The sequence below is a fragment of the Pogoniulus pusillus genome, chromosome 15 (assembly GCF_015220805.1).
Source record: "Pogoniulus pusillus isolate bPogPus1 chromosome 15, bPogPus1.pri, whole genome shotgun sequence".
NCBI classification, from domain to species: Eukaryota; Metazoa; Chordata; class Aves; order Piciformes; family Lybiidae; genus Pogoniulus; species Pogoniulus pusillus.
Window position 1 is genome coordinate 22,243,375 of NC_087278.1, and position 24,632 is coordinate 22,268,006.

The following is a 24,632-nucleotide window of genomic DNA, read 5'->3' on the forward strand; positions in this document are numbered from 1 at the left end:
GTTGACTGGCTAGGGCTGGGTGCTAGGTTGGATTGGATGATCCTTGAGGTCTTTTCCAACCTGGTTGATTCTGATTCTATGTGGCACTTAGTGCTGTGGTCTAGTTGATTATCTAGGGCTGGGTGCTAGGTTGGATTGGATGATCCTTGAGATCTCTTCCAACCTGGTTGATTCTATGGGGCATGTAGAGCCATGGTCTAGTTGACTGGCTAGGGCTGGGTGCTAGGTTGGACTGGATGTTCTTGGAGGTCTCTTCCAGCCTGGTTGATTCTATGAGTCTGCTTTTTCCTACTGTTGTGGGATGGGAACTCCCACCCCCTTCCAACTCTACTGAAATTTCCCAGGCCAGCTCAGATGGCTTGGAAGTAAGCTGAAGCTCTATTTGCAGCAAAGCTACACTTACAAGCACATATAGACAACATCCTTACAACTGTTTGTAGTTATATACAAACTAGAAATACTACAGAAATCCAAACTTCCTCCCAGACAAAGAAAACTGCCCAGAAGGAGCTCAAAGCTACTCTCTCTCTCTCCCTTCCCCAGACAGAAGCCAAAACAAGCAGCCAGCAAAGCTCTCTTGTTGCTTGTTAATGGAGAGATTAGAGCAGAAGGAAAGAGAAGCAAAAGGAAGCAGTGTCCCAGAAGGAAGTGGGACAAATTGTTTGCTTTTTGTCCCTCTCAGCAAACCACTGAGTGATTTCATCATTATTTTCTTTTCACAACCATTGACCTAATTTCTGTCATTAAAATACTTCAATTAGCCTCAAACCAGCATATCTACCTAAGGGTAAGAGATAAGCAGAGGGTTTGAATTGTAGTTGATGAGGGGAAGAGGTGAAGGAAGGCACATGAAGACTCAGAACATTTCCTCACCTGAGTACTTTGTCCCATCCTCTCACCACTCCCTCGTTAGACAGTTTTATCACTGCAAAAACCTGCAGTCTCTTCACCTCTCTACCAAGGAAACTCTGCAGCAGCTTCCAGGGAATCATAGAACCACAGAATGTCAGGAGATGGAAGGGACCTCGAAAGCTCACCCAGTCCAACTCCCCTGCCAGAGCAGGGGCGCCCAGAGCAGATCACACTTAGTGCCAATCAACCAGGTTGGAAGAGACCTCCAACATCATCCAGCCCAACCTAGCACCCAGCCCTAGCCAGTCAACCAGACCATGGCACTAAGTGCCTCATCCAGGCTTTTTCTGAACATCTCCAGGCACAGTGACTCCACCACCTCCCTGGGCAGCCCATTCCAATGCCAATCACTCTCTCTGCGAACAACTTCCTCCTAACATCCAGCCTAGACCTCCCCTGGCACAACCTGAGGCTGTGTCCCCTTGTTCTGTTGCTGCTTGCCTGGCAGAAGAGCCCAACCCCACCTGGCTACAGCCTCCCTTCAGGGAGTTGCAGACAGCAATGAGCTCTGCCCTGAGCCTTCTCTTCTGCAGGCTGCACACCCCCAGCTCCCTCAGCCTCTCCTCACAGGGTTTGTGTTCCAGGCCCCTCACCAGCTTGGTTGCCCTTCTCTGGACACCTTCCAGCACCTCAACATCTCTCTTGAATTGAGGAGCCCAGAACTGGACACAGCACTCAAGCTGTGGCCTGAGCAGTGCTGAGTACAGGGCAGAATAACCTCCCTTGTCCTGCTGGCCACACTGTTCCTGATCCAGGCCAGGATGCCATTGGCTCTCTTGGCCACCTGGGCACACTGCTGGCTCATGTCCAGTTTTGTAGCTGGTTTTGCCTTTGAATGCCCTCAGATATCTCACCTGCTTGAGAATTGCTCAGGGTGAAGAAAGGTTGGAGAATGAAAGTCCTTTGAAGGTGATTATTCCTTTTGTCTTTATGAGAGACTTTTACATTTACTCCTCACATCCAATCTCAATCTGCTCTCCTCTAGTCTGAAGCCATTGCCCTCATCCTGTCCCTGCAGGCCTTTGCAAACAGCCTCTCTGCAGCCTTCTTGTAGCCCCCTTTTCCAAGAGGGTCTGGATCACCTCTTCTTCCATTGGGATGTGAAGGAGCAGGGCTCCAGGAACCACGGGACAGCACTCTATCTAGTTTAAGCACAGTCCTTTCCAGTCTTCCTACTGGGTCAGTTAATCAGCAAGATTATATTCAGACTGAAATTAATTCCCCTTGCTAATGCCAGAAGCTGCAACTCCCAACTCTTCTGTCTTTTTCTATCTGGTTTTGCCTCCAGCAGCTCTCAGTTGCTAGATGGGGGACAAAAAAATGTAACTGGGAAGGGATTACATGAGTATAATATGGCCAAGGTCTTTGTTAAATGCTAACAATCTCAAGTGACAGATTCTACTTGAAGGCCAGATGGGTTCCTTTGATGTTTATCTGTTTAAACTCACTCGTACAGTACCACAGCCTAGGCTGCTGAGCTGCTTTTCCTCCCTACAACCCTGCAGTAAAATCAGTGTAGTGATACCATCTCACACCATCTGTTCCTGCTGTGCCCTGTGTTCTTTTCCTAGGGGCTGTCTGAAGCCCCTCAGTGCCATTATGTTTAAATTTCACCAAAGCTGAGTGATTTGTCAAGCTGAGTGTCCTATCAAAAGGTTTAAAAGACATTTTAGAGTGAGAGGAGGAAAAAAGCAAGTGCTGGTCACAACATGTCCTTGCAGTGCATTTTTCTGCCTAGAGATAGAGCTGCTGGGGGAAGCTGAGCAATGTGAACTAAGCTGTAGCAGTGAAGGGAGGGATTGAGTTGGTATGAGAGGCAGAGGATGGTGTGGAACTCGTACTGGAAGCATGAAGACCCAACATAGAATCATAGAATCAACCAGGTTGGAAGAGACCTCCAAGATCATCCAGTCCAACCTATCTGTAATTGACATTTGTGCTTGTTCTGCCCTGGGAATCTTCCCTTGAAATGATGATTTTTCTTGCTGCAAACATTAAAAAGGGAAGTACTTCTTCAAGTACTGTTCTTAGTTAAGGGTGGGGAAGGAAAAAAAAAGAAGACAGGTTTTGGATCCTTTGCTTGGCTCTAAATCCACCTAATATACACTGTTTGACACATGCAGAACCGTAGAACAGTTTGGCTTGGAAGGGACCTCCAAAGCTCCTCCAGTCCTTCGCAGGCAGCAGGGACATCCTCAACGAGATCAGCCCCATCCAGCCTCACTTTGAAGATCTCCAGGCATGGAGCACAACCACCTCTCTGAGCAACCTGTTTCAGTGTTCCACTACCCTCCTGGTGCAGAATTTATTCCTCACATCCAATCTCAATCTGCTCTGCTCTAGCCTGAAGCCATTGCCTTCATCCTGTCCCTGCAGGCCTTTGCAAACAGTCTCTCTGCAGCCTTCTCTTAGCCCCCTTCAGGCACTGGCAGGCTGCTATTAGGTCTGCCTGGAGCCTTCTCTTCTCCAGGCTGAACACCCCCAGCTCCCTCAGCCTGTCCTCACAGCAGAGGTGTTCCAACCCCCTGACCATTTTCTTGGCTCTCTTCTGGCTCCACTCTATCACATCCCTGTCCTTCTTGTGTTGATCTTCTAGCTTAAAGAGTAGCTTCTTTATGTTAAAACATAGCAACCCATAGAGTGAGAGGAAAATGGGCATGTGGAAGACCAAACATCCATTTTAGAGGGAGGTCTCTGCGTGCCTGGGTACTTTGGTCTGCCCCTGGAAGATAGGTCCCCTAGTAACCAAAAGGATTTTAGAGTCAGTGGCTCTAATAAGGCCACAGCAATGCACAGCAGCAGCAGAGGGGAGCACTGAACACAAGTCTGTGTCTTCTGGAAGAAAGGTACATTTTAGACCTGTGGGCTTGTAGCAGCTGATGAGCTGCTTGTTTGTCTGCAGAGGCTTTTAAAGCTTGATTCTACAAGCCAAGCTCAGGAGGTTCAACAAGACCAAGTGCAAGGTTCTGCAGCTGGGGAGAGGCAATGCCAAGCACAAATACAGGTTGGGCAGTGAGTGGCTGGAGAGCAGCCCTGAGGAGAGGGACCTGGTGCTGCTGCTGGATGAGAAGCTCAACATGAGCCAGCAGTGTGCACTTGCAGCCCAGAGAGCCAACCAGAGCCTGGGCTGCATCAGGAGAAGTGTGGCCAGCAGATCGAGGGAGGTGATTCTTCCCCTCTACTTTGCTGTGCTGAGACCCAACCTGGAGTAATGCAGCCAGTTCTGGAGCCTCTGTGACAAGAGGGATGTGGAGATGCTGGAATATGTCCAGAGCAGGGCCAGGAGGATGCTCAGAGGGCTGCAGCAGCTCTGCTGTGAGCACAGACTGAAAGAGTTGGGGCTGTGCAGGCTGGAGAAGAGGAGGCTCCCAGGTGACCTTCTTGTGGCCTTCCAGGATCTGAAGGGGGCAACAAAAAAAGCTGGGGAAGGACTTTTTAGGTTCTCAGGGAGTGCTAGGACTAGGGGGAATGGAGCAAAGCTGAAGGTGGGGAGATTCAACCTGGAGGTGAGGAGGAAGTTGTTGAGCATGAGAGTGGTGAGAGGCTGGACTGGGTTGCCCAGGGAGGTGGTTGAGGCCCCATCCCTGGAGGTGTTTAAGGCCAGGCTGGATGGGGCTTTGGCCAGCCTGATCTAGGGTAGGGTGTCCCTGCCCATGGCAAGGGGGGTTGGAACTGGCTGATCCTTGTGGTCCCTTCCAACCCTGACTGATTCTATGATTCTATGACCCTCCTGTAGCAACACCACTACAAACCCCCAAGTTGCTTTGAAGCCAAATGCCTGTGTGAAGGCACCAACCCTGCTCTGTGAATAAGAACCTTCTCAGCTAAGAGCAGAGCTCACACCCCTGAGCTGCCTGACGAGGCACAACCCACAAATGCTAATAGCGAGTCAGATTGTTCACTGCTTCTTCCAGCATTATTGATCCTGCTTTGGAACACATCAGAGCTTTCAGGTAGAGCAGTGATGTCCTTTAATATCAGGCTGCTGAAGGAGATGTCTCTTGAGAGAAGACTTAACTCGACGACCTTGTGCTGCAGTATCTGTCTTCCCGGGCGGTGCTGTCATTTGTCTGCCACGCTCATTCTCCAAGGGCCCCACAGCTTCTGCCAGAAAAATAGGTCTTGTCGTTTCCAAAGCAGCCTCACTTGGAAAAGTAAGAAGCCAATGTGCCTGGAAAGGGTGTGAAATCCAGAGCAGGTTGTTGAGCTGCAAAATGGACCCCAAAACTCCTGCAGAGTTATGAAGGAGGTGTGTTACAGCGCTGGGTGCAGGCAGGATGGCTCCAGCAATGCTGCACACCCCATGCTGGCACAAGGCACAGTTTATGTCACAAGAGCAGGCATATTCATAATAAGAGGTAGGGTGATTACAAATTATTGCTTGGAGTTCATTAACAGAGGTATTTTTCCATTCTCCCCCTCCCCCCCAAGTTCCAGCCCTGGTGGTCTTGGAATGGTTATCTGCGATGGGAGGTTATTCTGCGCCTGGACTCAGCACTGCTCAGGCCACACCTTGAGTGCTGTGTCCAGTTCTGGGCTCCTCAATTCAAGAGAGATGTTGAGGTGCTGGAAGGCATCCAGAGAAGGGCAATGAAGCTGGTGAGGGGCCTGGAGCACAGCCCTGTGAGGAGAGGCTGAGGGAGCTGGGGGTGTGCAGCCTGCAGAAGAGGAGGCTCAGGGCAGACCTCATTGCTGTCTGCAGCTGCCTGAAGGGAGGCTGTAGCCAGGTGGGGTTGGTCTCTTCTGCCAGGCAACCAGCAACAGAACAAGGGGACACAGTCTCAAGTTGTGCCAGGGGAGGTCTAGGCTGGATGTTAGGAGGAAGTTGTTGTCAGAGAGAGTGATTGGCATTGGAATGGGCTGCCCAGGGAGGTGGTGGAGTCACTGTGCCTGGAGATGTTCAAGCAAAGCCTGGATGAGGCACTTAGTGCCCTGGTCTGGTTGACTGGATAGGGCTGGGTGCTAGGTTGGACTGGATGATCTTGGAGGTCTCTTCCAACCTGCTTGATTCTATGATTCTAAGAACTCCCCACACAGTCTTCCTCCCAGGGTCTTTCTCATCTCTGGTCAGCAGACTCCTCTTCATTGCTGATGTCAGGATATGTCTGCTTCTCCCTCATCTCCTTCCTGCTTTCCTTAGCCACAGCAGGCCTGAGCCTTTGCAAGATTGCTTATCACAGCTCTCCAAGAAGTAACTGCAGACACTTTTACAGTAGCCACTGGTTAGGTTTGCAGATCATCAACTGATTGCTATAAACTCTAAAAAGTTTGGGGTTTTATGGTTTGCCACAGACACCCTCAAAATGAGCATCTGGTCTGTGAGACCTTTTTAGCAGCATTCCTTGATTTTTCTTACAGCACTGGAGAATGTGGTTGCTGTAGATCACAGAATCATAGAATGGTCTAGGTTGGAAGGGACCTTAAGGATCATCCAGCTCCAACCCCCTGCCGTAGGCAGAGACACCTCCCACTAGAACAGGTTGCTCAAGGACTCATCCAACCTGCCCTTGAACACCTCCAGGGAGGTTGTGGAGCACAGAATCACCCAATGTGATCAAAGATCTCATTGGGTGATTCTGTGCTCCACAACCTCCCTGGGCAACCTGTGCCAGTGTCTCACCAACCTCTCTGGAAAGAACTTCCTCCTGACATCCAGTCTAAATCTCCTCTCTGCCAGTTTAAACCCATTCCTCCTCATCCTGTCATTACAAGACCTTGCCAATAGTCCCTCCCCAGCCCTCCTGTAGGTCCCTTTCAGATACTGGAAGGCCACTGTAAGACCCCTTTGAATCCTTTTCTTCCCCAGGCTGAAGAGCTCTAACTCTCTCAGCCTGTCTTCATAGCAGAGCTGCTGCAGCCCTCTGAGCATCTTCATGGCCCTCCTCTGGACTGGCTCCAACAGTTCCATGTCCCTCTTGTGTTGGGGGCTCCAGAACTGCACACAGTTCTCCAGGTGGAGTCTGATGAGAGCAGAGTAAAGATGTCTTGCTGAAGACCTGTGCAGGCTTTCTAAAGGGCAGTCCAAACCCCTTTGATACTCACAGGTGAACTGTGAAACACTCTGAAAAAGACATCATTATGTTTATATCAGGGAGGATTCTTTCAGCTCTTCTTCTGAAGGTTTGTGTTATTTTCCCTTAGAAACCCCAAGCCCTCTGCTTGCTTTTTGTCTTCTGGAGGTCCTTGACAAGTCCTGTAAAAATCACTGTGCCCTACCCACAGAGGAAGAGACAAAGAGCTGTAAGAGTAGGTTACAGCCTCAGCATGCTGCTGTTGGGTCCAGCTAGCAAAGTGAAAAGCTTTTTGCTGTGTCACATGTCAAAAGAGCAGCAGAAAGATAACAAGAACTAACAGGCAGCCTGGATGGAGTCCCTGTCACAAGTGAAGCTCAGAAATGAAGATGCTGTTAATTGTGCTTCATCGGGGGAAACTGCTAGATCCAGATGAAAACAGGACATGAATTTAGGCTGTAGTAGTAAGGGAGTTAGAAGAAAATCAGGAGTGACTTCTGGTTTGGTTTGGGTGGGTGTTGGTGTTTTCAGATGAGGAGAGTTTTAGTGCCCACAAGAATCTTGCATGGTCGTAGAATCAGCCAGGTTGGAAGAGACCCCCCAAGCTCATACAGTCCAACCTGTCCCTATCTAATCAACTACACCAAACTTTGACTGCTCCACCATGCCTACTGTAAGTTTTTTTCCCTAGGGGTTTTCATCCCAAGAGGAGATTTTGCTATGTGAATATAGAGTAGAACAGCTGTGGAATTGTGTTTTATGTCAGTCAGGACATTAATGTCTCTTGAGCTCAGTCAGGATTGGAGGACAAGTAGCTGAAAAAGTAGAAAAGAGTCTTAAAAGCTCATAGAATTGTTTAGGTTCATCATAGAATCAAGCAGGTTGGAAGAGACCTCCAAGCTCATCCAGCCCAACCTAGCACCCAGCCCTGGCCAATCAACCAGACCATGGCACTAAGTGCCTCATCCAGGCTTGGCTTGAACACCTCCAGGGATGGTGACTCCACCACCTCCCTGGGCAGCCCATTCCAATGCAAATCACTCTCTCTGCCAACAACTTCCTATTAACAGCCAGCCTAGATCTCCCCTGGCACAGCTTGAGACTGTGTCCCCTTGTTCTGTTGCTGGTTGCCTGGAAAAAGAGCCCAACCCCACCTGGCTACAGCCTCCCTTCAGGTAGATGCAGACAGCAATGAGTTCTGCCCTGAGCCTCTTCATCTCCAGGCTGCACACCCCCAGCTCCCTCAGCCTCTCCTCATAGGGTTTGTGTTCCAGGCCCCTCACCAGCTTCGTTGCCCTTCTCTGGACACCTTCCAGCACCTCAGCATCTCTCTTGAATTGAGGAGCCAGAACAGGACACAGTAATCACCTCCTCACTGTTCTCCTGTCTCAGTAGTGCCTCCAAGAGCATCTGCTCCATGATCTTACCAGGCACAGAGGTGAGACTGAGTGACCTGCAGTTTCCCAGCTCATCCTTCCTACCTTTTTGAAAATGGGAGTTAGGTTTCCCCTTTTCGAGTCAGTGAGGACTTCACCAGACTGCCATGACTTCTGTTATAGAATAGAGAGGGGTTTAGCAACCTCCTCCACCACTTTTGGACCCTCAGATGTGGCTGGTTGCCAACTCAGAGTTCCATGAGATTCTTGTCTCCATCATTGCAAGAGACCTGAAAACTATTTTGCAGTGAATTTTTTCCTTCGAGAGGATCCCAGGAGACTGGGACTGCTGTCTAGGTATGTCAGTCATCATCTACTGTGGGAATTCTATTGACTGGGAAGACAGAAATGTTTGAACAAGAACCTGAGCACATTTCTAGAGCTTAAACACTGGCTTGCTGAAAATACATTAGGCTAAATTTGCCCCACGGTGTTTCCATTATGAAGACCAGCAAGAAAATTGCAGCTGAAGAACTGCACACCTTCCAATAATTCATGTTTTCATCAGCCCTTGTTTATCTCTCTCTGTGATATCTGTAGTCAATGCAGTACTTCTCATAAGGCCTGGTTTTGTCTTCTCTGCATTCTGCTGCTCAGTCTGCAACACCTACAAGCTCAACGTGCGACCTCCTCGCACGCTTTTACCCCACGCTTGTTACCTCCTGGGTAGATCCTTCTGCAGGGCTTGAAAATGAGGCTTTGAATAGATCCACTAAGGAGTTCCTCAGTCACAGTTTTATTATGAGACTCTTTAAATGAAACTAAAAATCAAGTAATGAATTCAACCCAAAGCACTCAATGCGTGAATTTTGCATTGGCATGCCCCTGACTCCCTGGTTTTATGTGGTAATAGTGGTGGGGAAACCTGGTGGCTTAAATACTTTGGTAGATGAATGCCTCTTTTTTGGGCAGTGTGCTCAGGTGGGCAGGAGAGCCAATGGCATCCTGGCCTGGCTCAGGAACAGTGTGGCCAGCAGGACAAGGGAGGTTATTCTGCCCCTGGACTCAGCAGTGGTCAGGCCACACCTTGAGTGCTGTGTCCAGTTCTGGGCTCCTCAATTCAAGAGAGATGTTGAGGTACTGGAAGGTATCCAGAGAAGGGCAGCAAGGCTGGTGAGGGGCCTGGAACACAGCCCTGTGAGGAGAGGCTGAGGGAGCTGGGGGTGTGCAGCCTGCAGAAGAGGAGGCTCAGGGCAGAGCTCATTGCTGTCTGCAAGTACCTGAAGGGAGGCTGTAGCCAGGTGGGGTTGGTCTCTTTTGCCAGGCAAGCAGCAACAGAACAAGAGGGCACAGTCTCAAGTTGTGCAGGGCAGGTCTAAGCTGGCTGTGAGGAGGAAGTTGTTGTCAGAGAGAGTGATTGGCATTGGAATGGGCTGCCCAGGGAGGTGGTGGAGTCACCGTCCCTGGAGGTGTTGAAGCAAAGCCTGGATGCTAGGTTGGACTGGATGATCTTGGAGGTCTCTTCCAACCTGCTTGATCCTATGATCCTAACCAGGGCAAACTTCCTATGTTTGTGGCCCTCTCAATGAGGTTCAGTTGCAGATTGCAGGCAGCAGTGCTCCATATAAAGCAATCAGGCAGCTCAGTCTCTGCTTATCAGGCAGTCTGGGGGCTCTGTGGGGTATGCCAGCCAGGGTGTAGAGATGGGATCTCGACAGAGGCACTGCAGGCTGTGCAGTCCGAGAATGATAGAATCAATCAGGGCTGGAAGGGACCACAAGCATCATCTAGATCTAACCCCCAGTCAGAGGAATCAGCAAGTGCCAAATCCAGATCACTTCAACTAGGTGGTTCCTGGCAGCTTCTTTGAAGTCACCTCTGGTCCCTCCATGACATGCTACAGCCCAAGGGGTCTCTGCCACTCTCAGGCAATCATTTTCTACAGAGCATCAAACATCCAATTAGGCTGGAACTGCTTTTAACCTCCACTGAGTATGGGTGGGTTGGAGAGGGTGGCTTCAAGGCTGAAAGCATTGTCATTAGCAAATTGATGAGGAATCCTTCCTCCCCAAAACCCAGTGTTTTACCAGAAATCCAGAAGCTGCTTCCAGAAAGCTCATTTATTAAATCGAGTTCTTATTAATGCCCAGGGTGAGCCTTGAGCTTTTTCACCAAAGAGCATTTGTGTTTTCTGCCCTACTCTGCCTTTTCAAATGCATTTCAAGTGGGACATCTTCTCCCTAAGCAGCCACTCCTCCTAGCCAAGACAGAATATTGACTGATATAATAAAACATTCTAATAATAAGGCTCCTACAGCTTTGCACTTTCCCTAGGCAGTGCATCAGGGGATTTACAGATGGATACACAAGCAGATAATCCCAGCATACTCCCTTCCCTAAAAATTTCCACCTTGAATCATGCAATCAACCAGGTTGGAAGAGACCTCCAGGATCATCCAGCCCAACCTAGCACCCAGCCCTGTCCAGTCAACCAGACCATGGCACTAAGTGCCTCATCCAGGCTTTGCTTCAACACCTCCAGGAACGGCGGCTCCACCACCTCCCTGGGCAGCCCATTCCAATGCCAATCACTCTCTGCCAACAACTTCCTCCTCACATCCAGCCTAGACCTCCCCACCACAACTTGAGACTGTGTCCTCTTGTTCTGTTGCTGCTTGCCTGGCAGAAGAGCCCAACCCCACCTGGCTACAACCTCCCTTCAGGTAGTTGTAGAGAGCAATGAGGTCTGCCCTGAGCCTCCTCTTCTGCAGGCTGCACACCCCCAGCTCCCTCAGCCTCTCCTCATAGGGTTTGTGTTCCCCTCAGCAGCTTCATCACCCTCCTCTGAACACCTTCCAGCACCTCAACATCTCTCTTGAATTGAAGAGCCCAGAACTGGACACAGCACTCAAGGTGTGGCCTGAGCAGTGCTGAGTCCAGGGGCAGAATAACCTCCCTTGTCCTGCTGGCCACACTGCTCCTGAGCCAGGCCAGGATGCTATTGGCTCTGCTGCCTATCTGGGCACACTGCTGCCTCATCTTCAGCTACTATCTACCAGTACCCCCAGGTCTCTTTCTGTCTGGCTGCTCTCAGCCACTCTGTCCCCAGCCTCTAGTGCTGCTTAGGGTTGAAGTATCCATGAGCTTTACACTGAGCTTGACCTTCAGAGACCTTTGTGAATCTCCATACCTTATAAAATGGATGACAGATAATTAGTGATTGGGTTAATTATGGAGGGATTTTTGGTTTGCTTTTGTTCTCTTAGTGCCATGGTCTAGTTGACTGGCTAGGGCTGGGTGCTAGGTTGGACTGGATGATCTTGGAGGTCTCTTTCAACCTGGTTTGTTCTATGGTTCTTTCTCCCCCAAGGTTGATTGTTGGCTTACAAAGATAGCAGAGTATAGCAGCACAAAGGGCACTCCCTAAAATTTATGCTTCCTTGCCTTTCCACTCAGCTGCTACTGAGTATGTCCAGCCTGCCTGTTAATGATAGCATGGAGGCTGCCTCCAAATTCCACCCCATGTGCTCTGCTCTTGGTCACCCTTTGGATGCCTGATGTGCCCCGGCACGCAGGGCGAGGAGGGCACATCCCCACGTTGCCATGCAGGCTAGTAGCTGTGGTGGTCTCTGGCTGGCTGAGGGAGGAGCACATTGTGTTTGTGCCTGCTCCAGGGACAAGTGCTTTGCAAACAGTGTAGACATCACCATTAGGCTACTGCATATGGGAAGAGTCTGCCTCTCCTCTCCTCCACCATATGCGGATGTCAACGCTTCGCAGGTCTGAGAGCTAGTTTGGGTGATACGATGTTGATCTCTGTTCCTGTTTAGCCTGAGCTTTGCTGTCTGCCTACAGACTGTCTCCTCTTTCTTTTTGCAGGCTTTTTAGTGCAATTTTAGAACAAGCAACCAAAGCAGATGGAGGGAATTCAATAGGAGGGAAAGGTGCCGGATTCGACGTGAAAGCGCTGCGGGCGTTCCGCGTGTTGCGTCCCTTACGGCTGGTGTCTGGAGTTCCCAGTAAGTCACTGCTTGTCTTTTCTGGCTCTCTGGGGTGTGGCACGGGGGCAAGAGGAGTCACTTTCACAATGCTGAAAGATGAAGCATGATGCAGATGATTTCTGTGCGTGTGAGGCCTCTTTTCAAATGAATGTATTTATGATCAAGATGATATTAATCAAAGGATTACCAAAGCAAGCTGAAGGGGAGTGGAATTCCATGGTGTGTCAGGCTGATTGTGCAACCTTTGCAAACAACAGAATGAGAGAGCCAAGAGTTTAGTGAGCTCAGGCAAAAGAACCCTTAAATACTTCTGAAGTCGAAGCGCAGCTTTGGTATTACAGAATCATTGAGGCTGGAAAAGACCTCCAAGATCATCAAGTCCAGCTGGTGAACCAACACCTCAACATCAGCTAAGCCATACCACCAAGTGCCACATCCAGTCTTTTCTTAGAGACTTCCAGGGGTCCTGACTCCACCACCTTCCTGGGCAGTCCATTCCAGTGCTTAATCTCCCATTCTGTGAGAAAGTGCTTCCTAATATCCAACCTAAACCTCCCCTGGCACAGCTTCAGACCATGTCCTCTGGTCCTGTCACTGGTTGCCTGGGAGCAGACCCTGACCCCCACCTGACCACAACTTCCTTTTAGGTAGTTGTAGAGAGTGATAAGGTCCCCTCTAAGTCTCCTCCAGGCTAAACACCCTCAGGTCCCTCAGCCTCTTCTCACCAGACTTTGCCTCCATGCCCCTCACCAGTCTCCTCACTCTTCTCTGTGAGGAGGAGATTACAGGATCACAGAATCATCAAGGCTGGAATAGACCTCTGAGGTCATCAAGCCCAGCCTGTGACCCAGCACCACCACATCGACCACACCATGGCACTGAGTGCCACATCCAATCTGTCCCTTAAACACCTTCAGGGACGGTGACTCCACCACCTCCCTGGGCAGCCCATTCCAGTCTCTAATTCCCCTTTCCATCAGGAAGTGCTTCCTAGCATCCAACCTACAACCTTCCCTGGTGCAGCTTCATCTTGGCACAAGCTGCCTGGCAGCAGAGCCTGACCCCCACTTGACTACAACTTCTTTCAGGTAGCTGTAGATAGTGACAAGGTCCCCCCTGGGTCTGCTCCTCTCCAGGCTAAGTATATAACATTATCAATACATGACCTTGCTCAAAACCCCTGAATGGTCATTTGTGGGTGAGTTTTTTGGGGGGGAGAGGAGCTTTGCCATTAAAATTGCATCCTCTTCTTTGCACATGATCGAGAGCACTGGGGACAGCTTAGATCAAGCAGGACACAGGGCAAGGACAAAGTTGTGTTCTCTGTTGGACTTATTTGCTTGAATTGTTTTTAATGCCTCTGAGAGTCCTCAAGCAGCTTTTGATAGTCTGATATCCATTTTCTTGTTTACAGTGAAGGTATTGAGTAGCTGGAAGTCTGGGAATTCCAGAGGTGGAGTAAGGACATCACAGTGGGGGAGGATATGTCCTAGATGGGACCTGTTGGCCTTTTGAAGAGAGGGTTGCTTAAAAGCTGGCCTTGCTCTTCATGTTTAGAGTAATGAGGGATGGAGTTAACAGGAAAGGAGTTAATCCCCAAAATAGCTCTGGAGGGAAGCTTTGTTTGGTTTTATTTGGGCTAGCTTGGTATCTTAAAGTACTTCTAACCTTAGTCATTCAAAAGCATTGAGTCAGGTTGCCTTAAACTGTGAGATCAGCTTAAAGATCATAGTTTATTTGTTGTTGTTGTTGGGGGGGGGAGTGTGGGCTACTTCCTTTCTGCCTTGTATTCTGCCCCACTAGGCTGTATGAAAGCTGTATTTGCTGGAGGTTATTAAGGTCAGGCTGGATGTGGCTCTGGACAACCTGATGTAGCATGAGGTGTCCCTGCCTATGGCAGGGGAGTTGGAGCTGAATGATCCTTGGGGTTGATTCCAACCCTGGCCAGGCTGGGTGTGACACTGGGCAGCCTGATCTAGTGGAAAGTGTCCTTGCCAATGCAGGGGGTTGGAACTGGATGATCCTTGAGGTCCCTTCCTATGATTCTATGCTGTAAGTTGCCCTCTGCAGTAAATTCCTGGGGTCTGTGTTTTGCAAGATCATCCAGTCCAACCTAGCACCCAGCCCTAGCCAGTCAACCAGACCATGGCACTAAGTGCCTCATCCAGGCTTTGCTTCAACACTTCCAGGGATGGTGACTCCACCACCTCCCTGGGCAGCCCATTCCAATGCCAATCACTCTCTCTGCCAACAACTTCCTCCTAACATCCAGCCTAGACCTCCCTTGCCACAACTTGAGACTGTGTCCCCTTGTTCTGTTGCTGCTTGCTTGGCAGAAGAGCTCAACCCCACCTGGCTACAGCCTCCCTTCAGGGAGTTTCAGACAGCAATGAGCTCTGCCCTGAGCCTCCTCTGCTGCAGGCTGCACACCCCCAGCACCCTCAGCCTCTCCTCATAGGGTTTGTGTTCCAGGCCCCTCCCCAGCCTTGTTGCCCTTCTCTGGACACCTTCCAGCACCTCAACATCTCTCTTGAATTGAGGAGCCCAGAACTGGACACAGCACTCAAGGTGTGGCCTGAGCAGTGCTGAGCACAGGGGCAGAATAACCTCCCTTGTGCTGCTGCCCACACTGCTCCTGAGCCAGATCCTTGCCACAACTCTCATCTCTGAGCTGACAGTTACACTGCAAGCAAAAGGAAAAAAAAACCAGAAGGGATAATTAAGCAAACTTTATTTATTTGGACTTTTGACTTCTTTATTTCTACCTCTTTCTAAAGTTTTACTGTTTCTGGAAACCATTCCATCCCCAGTCTGTTTAGGCTGACATTAACCTGTGAGACATGGGTGAATGTTTTAGCAAGCAGATGGTTGGCCTGGGTTTAGTGGTAAGCCACTTCTGACAAGTAGGCATCATTCTTTTGGTCCTGGTTACTAACACAGGTCCTGGAGTGTACTTTTCATTTCAGTTGCTGAATTAACTTCACTGCTGGTGTAGCAAAGCAGTCTCCTTGTCAAAAAAGCCCTTCTCTTGTGTGTAAGAGCATCCAGCTTAATGTGGCAACATTGGCTTGAGAAAAGAGAGAGACTCAAACCCTTGATGGACAGAAGTAGGCAAGTGCAAAATCAGCTCCTGTAGCAAAAACATCCCTCAGTGTTTTGGGAGCTCTTAGCCAGTATCTCCTTTGGCAGGCATGCAGAGCATTGCAAAGCTTTCTAGGAGCAGAATCCTGTCAACCCTTTAGTGCTAAGAGGATTCTACTGAATGCTCTCCTGTCTCCATTTTACATTGTTGCAGGGTTTGAAATCGGTTTTAAACTGCTGCTGCTTGAGAGAGGGCAGAGAGAAACATCCAATTCAGCATGGAAGCAGCACGCTGCAATTAAAGCAAGCAAATCACTCCTGACTATTTGAAAGGGCAATCAGTGACTCCTACACATAATAACTTGCACCCATTTAGCTTATTAAATTCCTTTTCTGTTACCTCTATTCATGCTGCTCAATTATGCACCTCATACATCCCATTCATCCTCTCTGCGTTGCGCCTCCTCTTCGTGTAACTGCCTTGCTGCCACCAGTTATTGCCTGTCTTGTATTTGCCAGGCTTCATTTATAATCTCATGTAGAGAACTTGAAAGCTGGGTGGGTTGTGCAGATGTTGTGCTCTCGAGCTTGTCTGGTCAGAGAGGTCCTCTGCTGCCCGACCAGGTTTGTGTGGGACAGGAGACCGTCGTAGCCTTTACACAGCTAAAGGGAAAACTTCGCTCTTACGCTACAACAAAAAATTACCTTCTTCTCTCTTTTTCTTTTCTTCCCCTCTCCCCTCCCCTCTCCTTTCTTTTCTTCTCCTCCCCTCTCCTTTCTTTTCTTCTCCTCCCCTCTCCTTTCTTTTCTTCTCCTCCCCTCTCCTTTCTTTTCTTCTCCTCCCCTCTCCTTTCTTTTCTTCTCCTCCCCTCTCCTTTCTTTTCTTCTCCTCTCCTCTCCTTTCTTTTCTTCTCCTCTCCTCTCCTTTCTTTTCTTCTCCTCTCCTCTCCTTTCTTTTCTTCTCTCCTCTCCTTTCTTTTCTTCTCTCCTCTCCTTTCTTTTCTTCTCCTCTCCTCTCCTTTCTTTTCTTCTCCTCTCCTTTCTTTTTCTCTCCTCTCCTTTCCTCTCCTCTCCTTTCCTCTCCTCTTCTTTTTCTCCTCTCTTTTTTCCCTCCTCTCTTTTTTCCCCTCCTCTCTTTTTTCCCCTCCTCTCTTTTTTCCCCTCCTCTCTTTTTTCCCCTCCTCTCTTTTTTCCCCTCCTCTCTTTTTTCCCCTCCTCTCTTTTTTCCCCTCCTCTCTTTTTTCCCCTCCTCTCTTTTTTCCCCTCCTCTCTTTTTTCCCCTCCTCTCTTTTTTTCCCCTCCTCTCTTTTTTCCCCCTCCTCTCCTTTTTCCCCCTCCTCTCCTTTTTCCCCCTCCTCTCCTTTTTCCCCCTCCTCTCCTTTTTCCCCCTCCTCTCCTTTTTCCCCCTCCTCTCCTTTTTCCCCCTCCTCTCCTTTTTCCCCCTCCTCTCCTTTTTCCCCCTCCTCTCCTTTTTCCCCCTCCTCTCCTTTTTCCCCCTCCTCTCCTTTTTCCCCCTCCTCTCCTTTTTCCCCCTCCTCTCCTTTTTCCCCCTCCTCTCCTTTTTCCCCCTCCTCTCCTTTTTCCCCCTCCTCTCCTTTTTCCCCCTCCTCTCCTTTTTCCCCCTCCTCTCCTTTTTCCCCCTCCTCTCCTTTTTCCCCCTCCTCTCCTTTTTCCCCCTCCTCTCCTTTTTCCCCCTCCTCTCCTTTTTTCCCCTCCTCTCCTTTTTTCCCCTCCTCTCCTTTTTTCCCCTCCTCTCCTTTTTTCCCCTCCTCTCCTTTTTTCCCCTCCTCTCCTTTTTTCCCCTCCTCTCCTTTTTTCCCCTCCTCTCCTCAGCATGGGACACTGCCTAGGTGCATTGTGCATACTAAAGCACCATCAATTCTTGTGGAGGAATAAGAGGAAAAGGCTTTCCAATCCTTGCAAGATATTTAGGCTATTCTCCAACAAGGTTGTTCTTAAGACTGGCAGTATTTCCCCCCCACCCCTCCCTTTTTAAGGATTATCTAATCAACTAATTTCCAACCGTAGGGGAACTCTTTGTGTGTGATGTCATCATTCAGAGAGGTCCTCCACTGAAACAAAACTGTGAGGAGGCTTTTATACAGCAAAGCACAGAGTAGCTGACAGGGATTAAGAAAACAGGCCCATGGTAATCCTCCTGGTGCAAGGCTAAACAAATCCTTTGTCTCCTGTTTGATCCCAGGAACCCTGAATTTGCTCTGGATTCATTTCTTAAGAGATGAAGTTTGCTTCTCAAAAGGTCTCCTAATGCTGTGAGCTGGGTGCTATACTGAAGAGTTAGGCTTTAGCTACACCTGATTTTGAGGTAGCTTGCATAAGCAGGGGAAACAGAGCAGCTTCAATCCTGGGCAGTCTTTGCAAGCTGAGTATGTCTGAGAGCCAAACTGACCTCAGGTGTAATTGAAGCATCCCCAAACCGCTCCACCCAGGCTGTGGAGAAGGCTGGGCTAGTAAATAAGGATCAAGCACCGTGCAGATTCCAGTTCCTGCTCCTGAAACCTAACAGCCAGCCTGGGGACTACAAACTAGGAAGAAAGAAATGGTGATTTTTAGCTACTCTCAAATGCTCTCAAGGCAAATTCACTGTTGTCATCTGTAGCAACATATCAACTTGAGTGTGCCAAACCACTTTATGAAGGGTGAGGGTGGGACCTAGAGCCACACTACATGTTGGGAGTTCCTTCTGTGTGTCGAAGTGCAGTGCTGACATTCACCTTATTCCACCTTCAGTACCCCACTCTCTGGCCTGGCACTGCCTCTTTGCTTGGGCTTGCAATGCCTTTTCCCCTTTCTCTTCCCTTTTGCTTTATTCCACACCCAGCTACCCTCCTGCAGGGTCATTTACAGCCAAAAGAGCATGTGGTAGTTGTAGCCTCTGAGTCATAGATGTCTGCCCAATGCCCTTCTTAGCCACTGAGACAACACAGCTCAGCCTATTGCAATGATTCCCTTTTGCAGCCTTTGAGATAAAGGCAGCCAGCACAGTTATTTGTCTTGCATTTGGGAGTTTTTTTGTTCCTTTTTAAGTGCAGGATCCCATTTTTTAACTGTAATTTCTCAATGTCTTCTGCCCAGTCCAAGAAAACCACCATCATTTCATAAGGGAGAGGCAATAATGTCACTGAGGTAATGAACAGAGAGAATTCAAGACATCCAAAAGGGCATCTCCTTTGAGAAGCAGTTGTGAATATGGCAAAGAAAATTGAGCCATTCTATCTTGACTCTGTCTTGAATATCTCCACTCTGTCTTGAATATCTCCACTCTGTCTTGAATATCTCCACTCTGTCTTGAATATCTCCACTCTGTCTTGAATATCTCCACTCTGTCTTGAATATCTCCACTCTGTGTTGAGTATCTTCACTCTGTGTTGAGTATCTTCACTCTGTGTTGAGTATCTTCACTCTGTGTTGAGTATCTTCACTGTGTTGAGTATCTTGACTCTGTCTTGAGTATCTTGACTCTGTCTTGAGTATCTTGACTCTGTCTTGAGTATCTTGACTCTGTCTTGAATATCTTCACTCTGTCTTGAATATCTTCACTCTGTGTTGAATATCTTCACTCTGTGTTGAGTATCTTCACTCTGTTGAATATCTTGACTGTGTCTTGAATATCTTGACTCTGTTGAATATCTTCACTCTGTGTTGAGTATCTTCACTCTGTGTTGATTATCTTGACTCTATCTTGAGCTTTAAGCAAATACTGACAGTGAAGGTAGGTCTTTTCCAAATGGACATGCTTCTGACAGTGTTCATAGAATCAACCAAGTTGGAAGAGACCTCCAGGATCATCCAGCACCCAGCACTCTCCAGTCAACCAGACCATGGCACTAAGTGCCTCATCCAGGCTTTGCTTCGACACCTCCAAGGATGGTGACTCCACCACCTCCCTGGGCAGCCCATTCCAATGCCAATCACTCTCTATGCCAACAACTTCCTCCTAACATCCAGCACAGACCTCCCCTGGCACAACTTCACACTGTGTCCCCTTCTTCTGTTGCTGGTTGCCTGGCAGAAGAAACCAACCCCACCTGGCTACAGCCTCCCTTCAGGTACTTGTAGAGAGCAATGAGCTCTGCCCTGAGCCTCCTCTTCTGCAGGCTGCACACCCCTCAGCCTCTCCTCACAGCACTTGTGGTTTTCATGTATACATCATCTTTGGTGAGGCCAGGGGCTTTATTTTACCTTCCTAATGCACGTGAAGTTATGGTATAAGCAGCATAGCAGTGGAGAATTCTGGCTTGCCTTCAACATGAGGATGTTCAGAAGATGCAGAGGTGTGGTGCTGAGGGACATGGTTTAGCACCAGGCTTGTAGAGGTAGGGAGTGGTTGGACTCAATGATTTTTACTCTGCTCTCCTGAGACCCCACCTGGATTACTGTGTGCAGTTCTGGAGCCCCCAACACAAGAGGGACATGGAACTGCTGGAGCCAGTCCAGAAGAGGTTGTGAAGATGCTCAGAGGGCTGCAGCAGCTCTGCTATGAGGACAGGCTGAGAGAGTTGGGGCTCTGCAGCCTGGAGAAGAGAAGGCTTCAAGGAGCCTTTGGAGTGGCCTTCCAGTATCTGAAAGGGACCTACAGGAAGGCTGGGGAGGGACTATTGACAATGTCTTGTAATGACAGGTCAAGGGGGAATGGGTTTAAATTGGCAGAGGGGAGATTTAGGCTACATGTAAGGAAGAAGTTCTTTGCAGTGAGGGTGGTGAGACACTGGCACAGGTTGCCCAGGGAGGCTGTAGCTGCTCCCTCCCTGGAGGTGTTCAAGGCCAAGCTGGATGAGTCCTTGAGTGACCTGTTCTAGTGGGAGGTGTCCCTGCCTATGGCAGGGGGGTGGAACTAGATGAGCTTTGAGGTCACTTCCAACCTAAACCATTCTATGACTCTGTGATTCTGTCATCTTTTCTAACATGATTCTATGAGATAGAAGTGCCCTGATCAAAGCACCTAAGGCATGGAAAGTGTCTCTGCAGGCACAAAAGAGTACAGTCAGCTGCAGGAGACAATATACTTTGCAATTTAATGCCCCCAAACCTGTCTGTTAGAGGCTGTTGATAACAGAGGGAATTGCTGCCAATACATTTGGCTAGAATTTGTCTTCTGAATCTTGACTTTGCCTCAAATTCTGTTGTTGTTGCACCTTGATAATGTCAGCTTTTGCCAAGTCTGGTTCCTTTCTTTTCTCTGGGGCTGTAAAAGCTGGAGGAGATGTGCTCTCCAGCAGCTTCTTATGTTCTCCATCATTCTCCAGGAAGACTTCTCAACCATCTCTACCATCTCTCCAATACACACAACTCCATGTGAGGACAATCTGCACCACCTTTCCCATGTCATTCCCTGGCTGTTTCTATTCTCAAGTGGCCAACATGTTTTGCTTTCATTGTAAATGGGAAGGGAAGGGGGGAAGGAGAGAACAGTCTGAACCAAATCTCCTCGTTAGGATGATTTCTTTGTAGCTGACTTAAAACTCTACATGTGGCTTTCAAATCTTTTATTTACTGAGGTCACCATTACTCAAGGGAGTGATTTAATTCCAGTGTGGCATCTCCCATGGAATCATAGAATAGAATCAGTCAGGGTTGGAAGGCACCACAAGGATCATGCAGTTCCAACCCCACTGCCATGGGCAGGGACACCCTACCCTAGAGCAGGCTGCCCACAGCCTCAGCCAGCCTGGCCTTAAACACCTTCACCCATGGGGCCTCAACCACCTCCCTGGGCAACCCAGTCCAGGCTCTCACCACTCTCATGCTGAACATCTTCCTCCTCACATCCACTCTGAATCTCCCCACCTCCAGCTTTGCTCCATTCCCCCCAGTCCTGTCACTCCCTGATAACCTAAAAAGTCCCTCTCCAGCTTTTTGTTGCCCTCCTTCAGAACTGAAAGGCCACAAGAAGGTCACCTCAGAGCCTACTCTTCTCCCAGCTGAACAGCCCCAACTCCATCAGTCTGTCCTTATAGCAGAGCTTCTCCAGCCCCCTGATCATCCCAGTGGCCCTTCTCTGGACACAGTCCAGCATCTCCAGCCCCTCTTTTCATAGGGGCTCCAGAACTGGATGCAGTACTGCAGGTGAGGTCTCAGCAGAGCAGAGTAGAGGAGGAGAATCACCTCCCTGACCTGCTGGCCACATCCTTCCTGTGGGTAGGGCTTGCACACTCAGGAGCTGAAGCATCTTTCCTGGAGTTGTACAACCTGACACACTTTCTGATGGAACTTATGGCAGAAGAGGTTGACTTGGTTTACCAGCAAATGAGGTTTCTCTCAGTAAGGAACATTACTCACAGAGGCACAGAGTTCTTGTTGTATTAAAGACTTCTCTCATATTTAGGGAATGCAAATGAAAACAGGGAAATATTTATGGTTTGAGCTTGGCTGTGGAGCTCTCTTAAAAATAGCACTAACTGCAAATGTACCCAATAACTGTGTCAGCCTTTATCCTCCCAGTGCCTGTGTGCTGGCGTGGTTATGCAGCCTGTCTGCACAGCACAACAGAACAGAGTCCACTACCACCATGTGGGGCCACACCAGGGTGCAGGCACTCCCTTCTGAATGCTCCAGGAAGGACATTGAGGGGGCTGGAGTGTGTTCAAGGAAGGGCAAAGAGGCTTGAGAAGGGCCTGGGTTTTGAGGAAGAGCTCAAGGAGCTGGGGGTGTGCAGGCTGGAGAAGAGGAGGCTGAGGACAGAGCTCACTGCTGTCTACAGCTCCCTGAAGGGAGGTTGGAGCGAGGAGGAGGCAGGCTCTGCTGCTTGGTGGCAAGGGGCAGGAGCAGAGGAAATGGTTCCAAGCTGCAGCAGGGCAGGTTCAGGCTGGATGCTAAGAAATATTTCTTCCCAGAGAGGGTTCTCAGCCCTTGGAATGTTCTGCACAGGGCACTGCTGGAGTCTCCATCCCTGGAGGTGTTTCAGCAGCCTGTGGAGCTGGCACTTAGGGACATGGTTTAATGTTGGCCCCTGCAGTGCTGGGTGGAAGGCTGGACTGGATGAGCTTAGAGGTCTCTTCCAACAGGATATTTGCTGGGATTCTGTGGGATATGTATTTACTGTTCTGCTGGGCAACAAAAGGCTCAGTATTGACCACTAACAGCATCTTGAGAGAGGAGAAGTTAGGTTAGACTAGAGGGGACCTTTGTTAAATACTAAAAGCAGTTAAAAAGTGAATGTGATGCAGCCTGTGGAGCTGGCACTTAGGGACATGTTTCAGTGCTGGGTTGAAGCTTGGACTGGATGAGCTTGGAAGTCTTTTCTAAGCAGATGTTTTCTGTGATGAAGAAAATAAATCCCATGCTGACATCAAAGAGCAGACATGGAGATAGAACACAACTCCTAGTTTGGCTTGTTAAAGAGGTTTCTCAGAGATCTCTGGATGGGTCAGACTTGGTTTTTAGCAGCTTTTTGTTTTGGTGGTTGTTGTTCTTCAAGTGAACCCCAGAGTTCTCATTCACAATGGGTACAGGGCATGGCACTGAGAAAAGAGCCCCTGCCATCAAGATGCTTGTCCTAAAGCTAAGAATGCCATCTGCTGTCTCCTGAGAGCAGTCTGCATGGTTTGGATGTGCTTTTGTCTAGAACACAGAGGAGCAGAAGTGTACACACAGACTGCAGCTCACTGGTGGCAGCTGCAGTGTGCTGGGCTCCCCAGCTGCTCACTTGTGCCTCCTGCCTGCTCCTCTCTCCATGGCGGGCAGGGGAAGATGCTTCTCTTCCAGATCACAATAGGAAGGATGCAATCTGCACTGGGGGTTGGACTGGATGACCTTCAGAGGTCCCTTCCAACCCAGACCATTCTATGAGTCTATGATTCCTCACTGTTTTCTGCTGGCATTGACCTCCAGATGACATCTTAACTGCATCTGGATGTTAGGAGGAGGTTCTTGCCAGAGAGAGTGATTGGCATTGGAATGGGCTGCCCAGGGAGGTGCTGGAGTCACTGTTTCTGGAGGTGTTGAAGCAAAGCCTGCCTGAGGCACTTAGTGCCCTGGTCTGGTTGACTGGACAGGGCTGGGTGCTAGGTTGGCCTGGATGATCTTGGAGGTCTCTTCCAACCTGGTTGATTCTATGATTCTATGGACATGTTCCCCTGTGACCTCCTCTAGGTGACCTGCCCTGGCAGGAGGCTTGAACTTGCATGATCTTTCAAGGTCCCTTCCAACCCCTAACACTCTGTGATTCCTGTTTTGTTCAGAGGATGAGGCAAGGGCTTGGGCAAGCAGAAGGCAGTTGTGTTTGCACACACATGCTGTTTGTAGGCATCTCCTAGTCTGTGTGGGGATGGTTCAGTGTGAAAAGTCAATGAAAGCATTGTTTGAAGACAGAGGCATGAGAATATCATCACTGTCCCCTGGGGATGTCCAGGCACCAGGTGGACCCTTCAGTGCTGGGTCAAAGGTTGGGTTGGACTGGTCGAGCTCAGAGGTCTCTTCCAACTGGATGTATTCTGTGCTTCTGTGAACAGATGCCCAAACTTTGGTTTGGTTTCAGCTGGTTTTCTGTCCTGTGTTGTGCCTTTCCTCCCTCTTCCAAGACCTTTTCTATTATTCTTGAAATAGAAATGACATCAGCCCCAAGTACACTGCACACCCACAGCGTTTGCTGTATCTAGCAATCTGCCACCAATATTTTAAGACTCCAGCAAGACAGTAAGGAACTACCTCCCCAAATTGTTGCAGTGAAGCCATCCTTAACTGAACTGTGCCATATGAATTTCCATTGCAGTGCTGGGGAAGAATCTTGTCAGTGGCTTTCTCCACTAATTGCTGCAGATGAACTTATCGAAGGCAGCTTGCCGTGACTGCTGACCATTTGGTGACACACACACCAGAAAAGATCTGGCATTTTCCAGACTTTCCTTCAAAATTGGAATATGCCCTTTAATGTTTATGAATATTTAATGTTTTTTCCATTTTCTTAACTTATGCCTCCACCCTGGAGAGTATTGCTGGAGTCACTGTCCCTGAAGGTCGTAGGATCATAGGCTCACAGGATGTTAGGGGTTGGAAGGGACCCAAGGAGATCATCAACCCCCCTGCCAGAGCAGGACAATCCTATCTAACACAGATCACAGAGGAACACATCCAGACAGACATGGTAAGGCTCCAGGGAAGGAGACTCCACAACCTCTCTGGGCAGCCTGTGCCAGTGCTCTGTGAGCCTTACAGTAAAGAAGTTCCCCGTTCTGTTGAGGCAGAACCTCTTTTGCTGCAGCTTACACCCATTGCTCCTTGTCCTATCCCAG

At 49.1% G+C, this 24,632-nt stretch overlaps 1 protein-coding gene across 1 annotated transcript in view; it reads left to right on the forward strand.

Annotated features, from left to right (window-relative positions):
- CACNA1C (calcium voltage-gated channel subunit alpha1 C) overlaps positions 1 to 24,632 on the forward strand; it is a 600,430-nt gene that overhangs the window by 328,328 nt on the left and 247,470 nt on the right. The window contains exon 5 of the mRNA XM_064155731.1: positions 12,179 to 12,318. Within this exon, the coding sequence (XP_064011801.1) occupies positions 12,179 to 12,318 (140 nt within the window). The remainder of the gene's footprint in view (positions 1 to 12,178; positions 12,319 to 24,632) is intronic.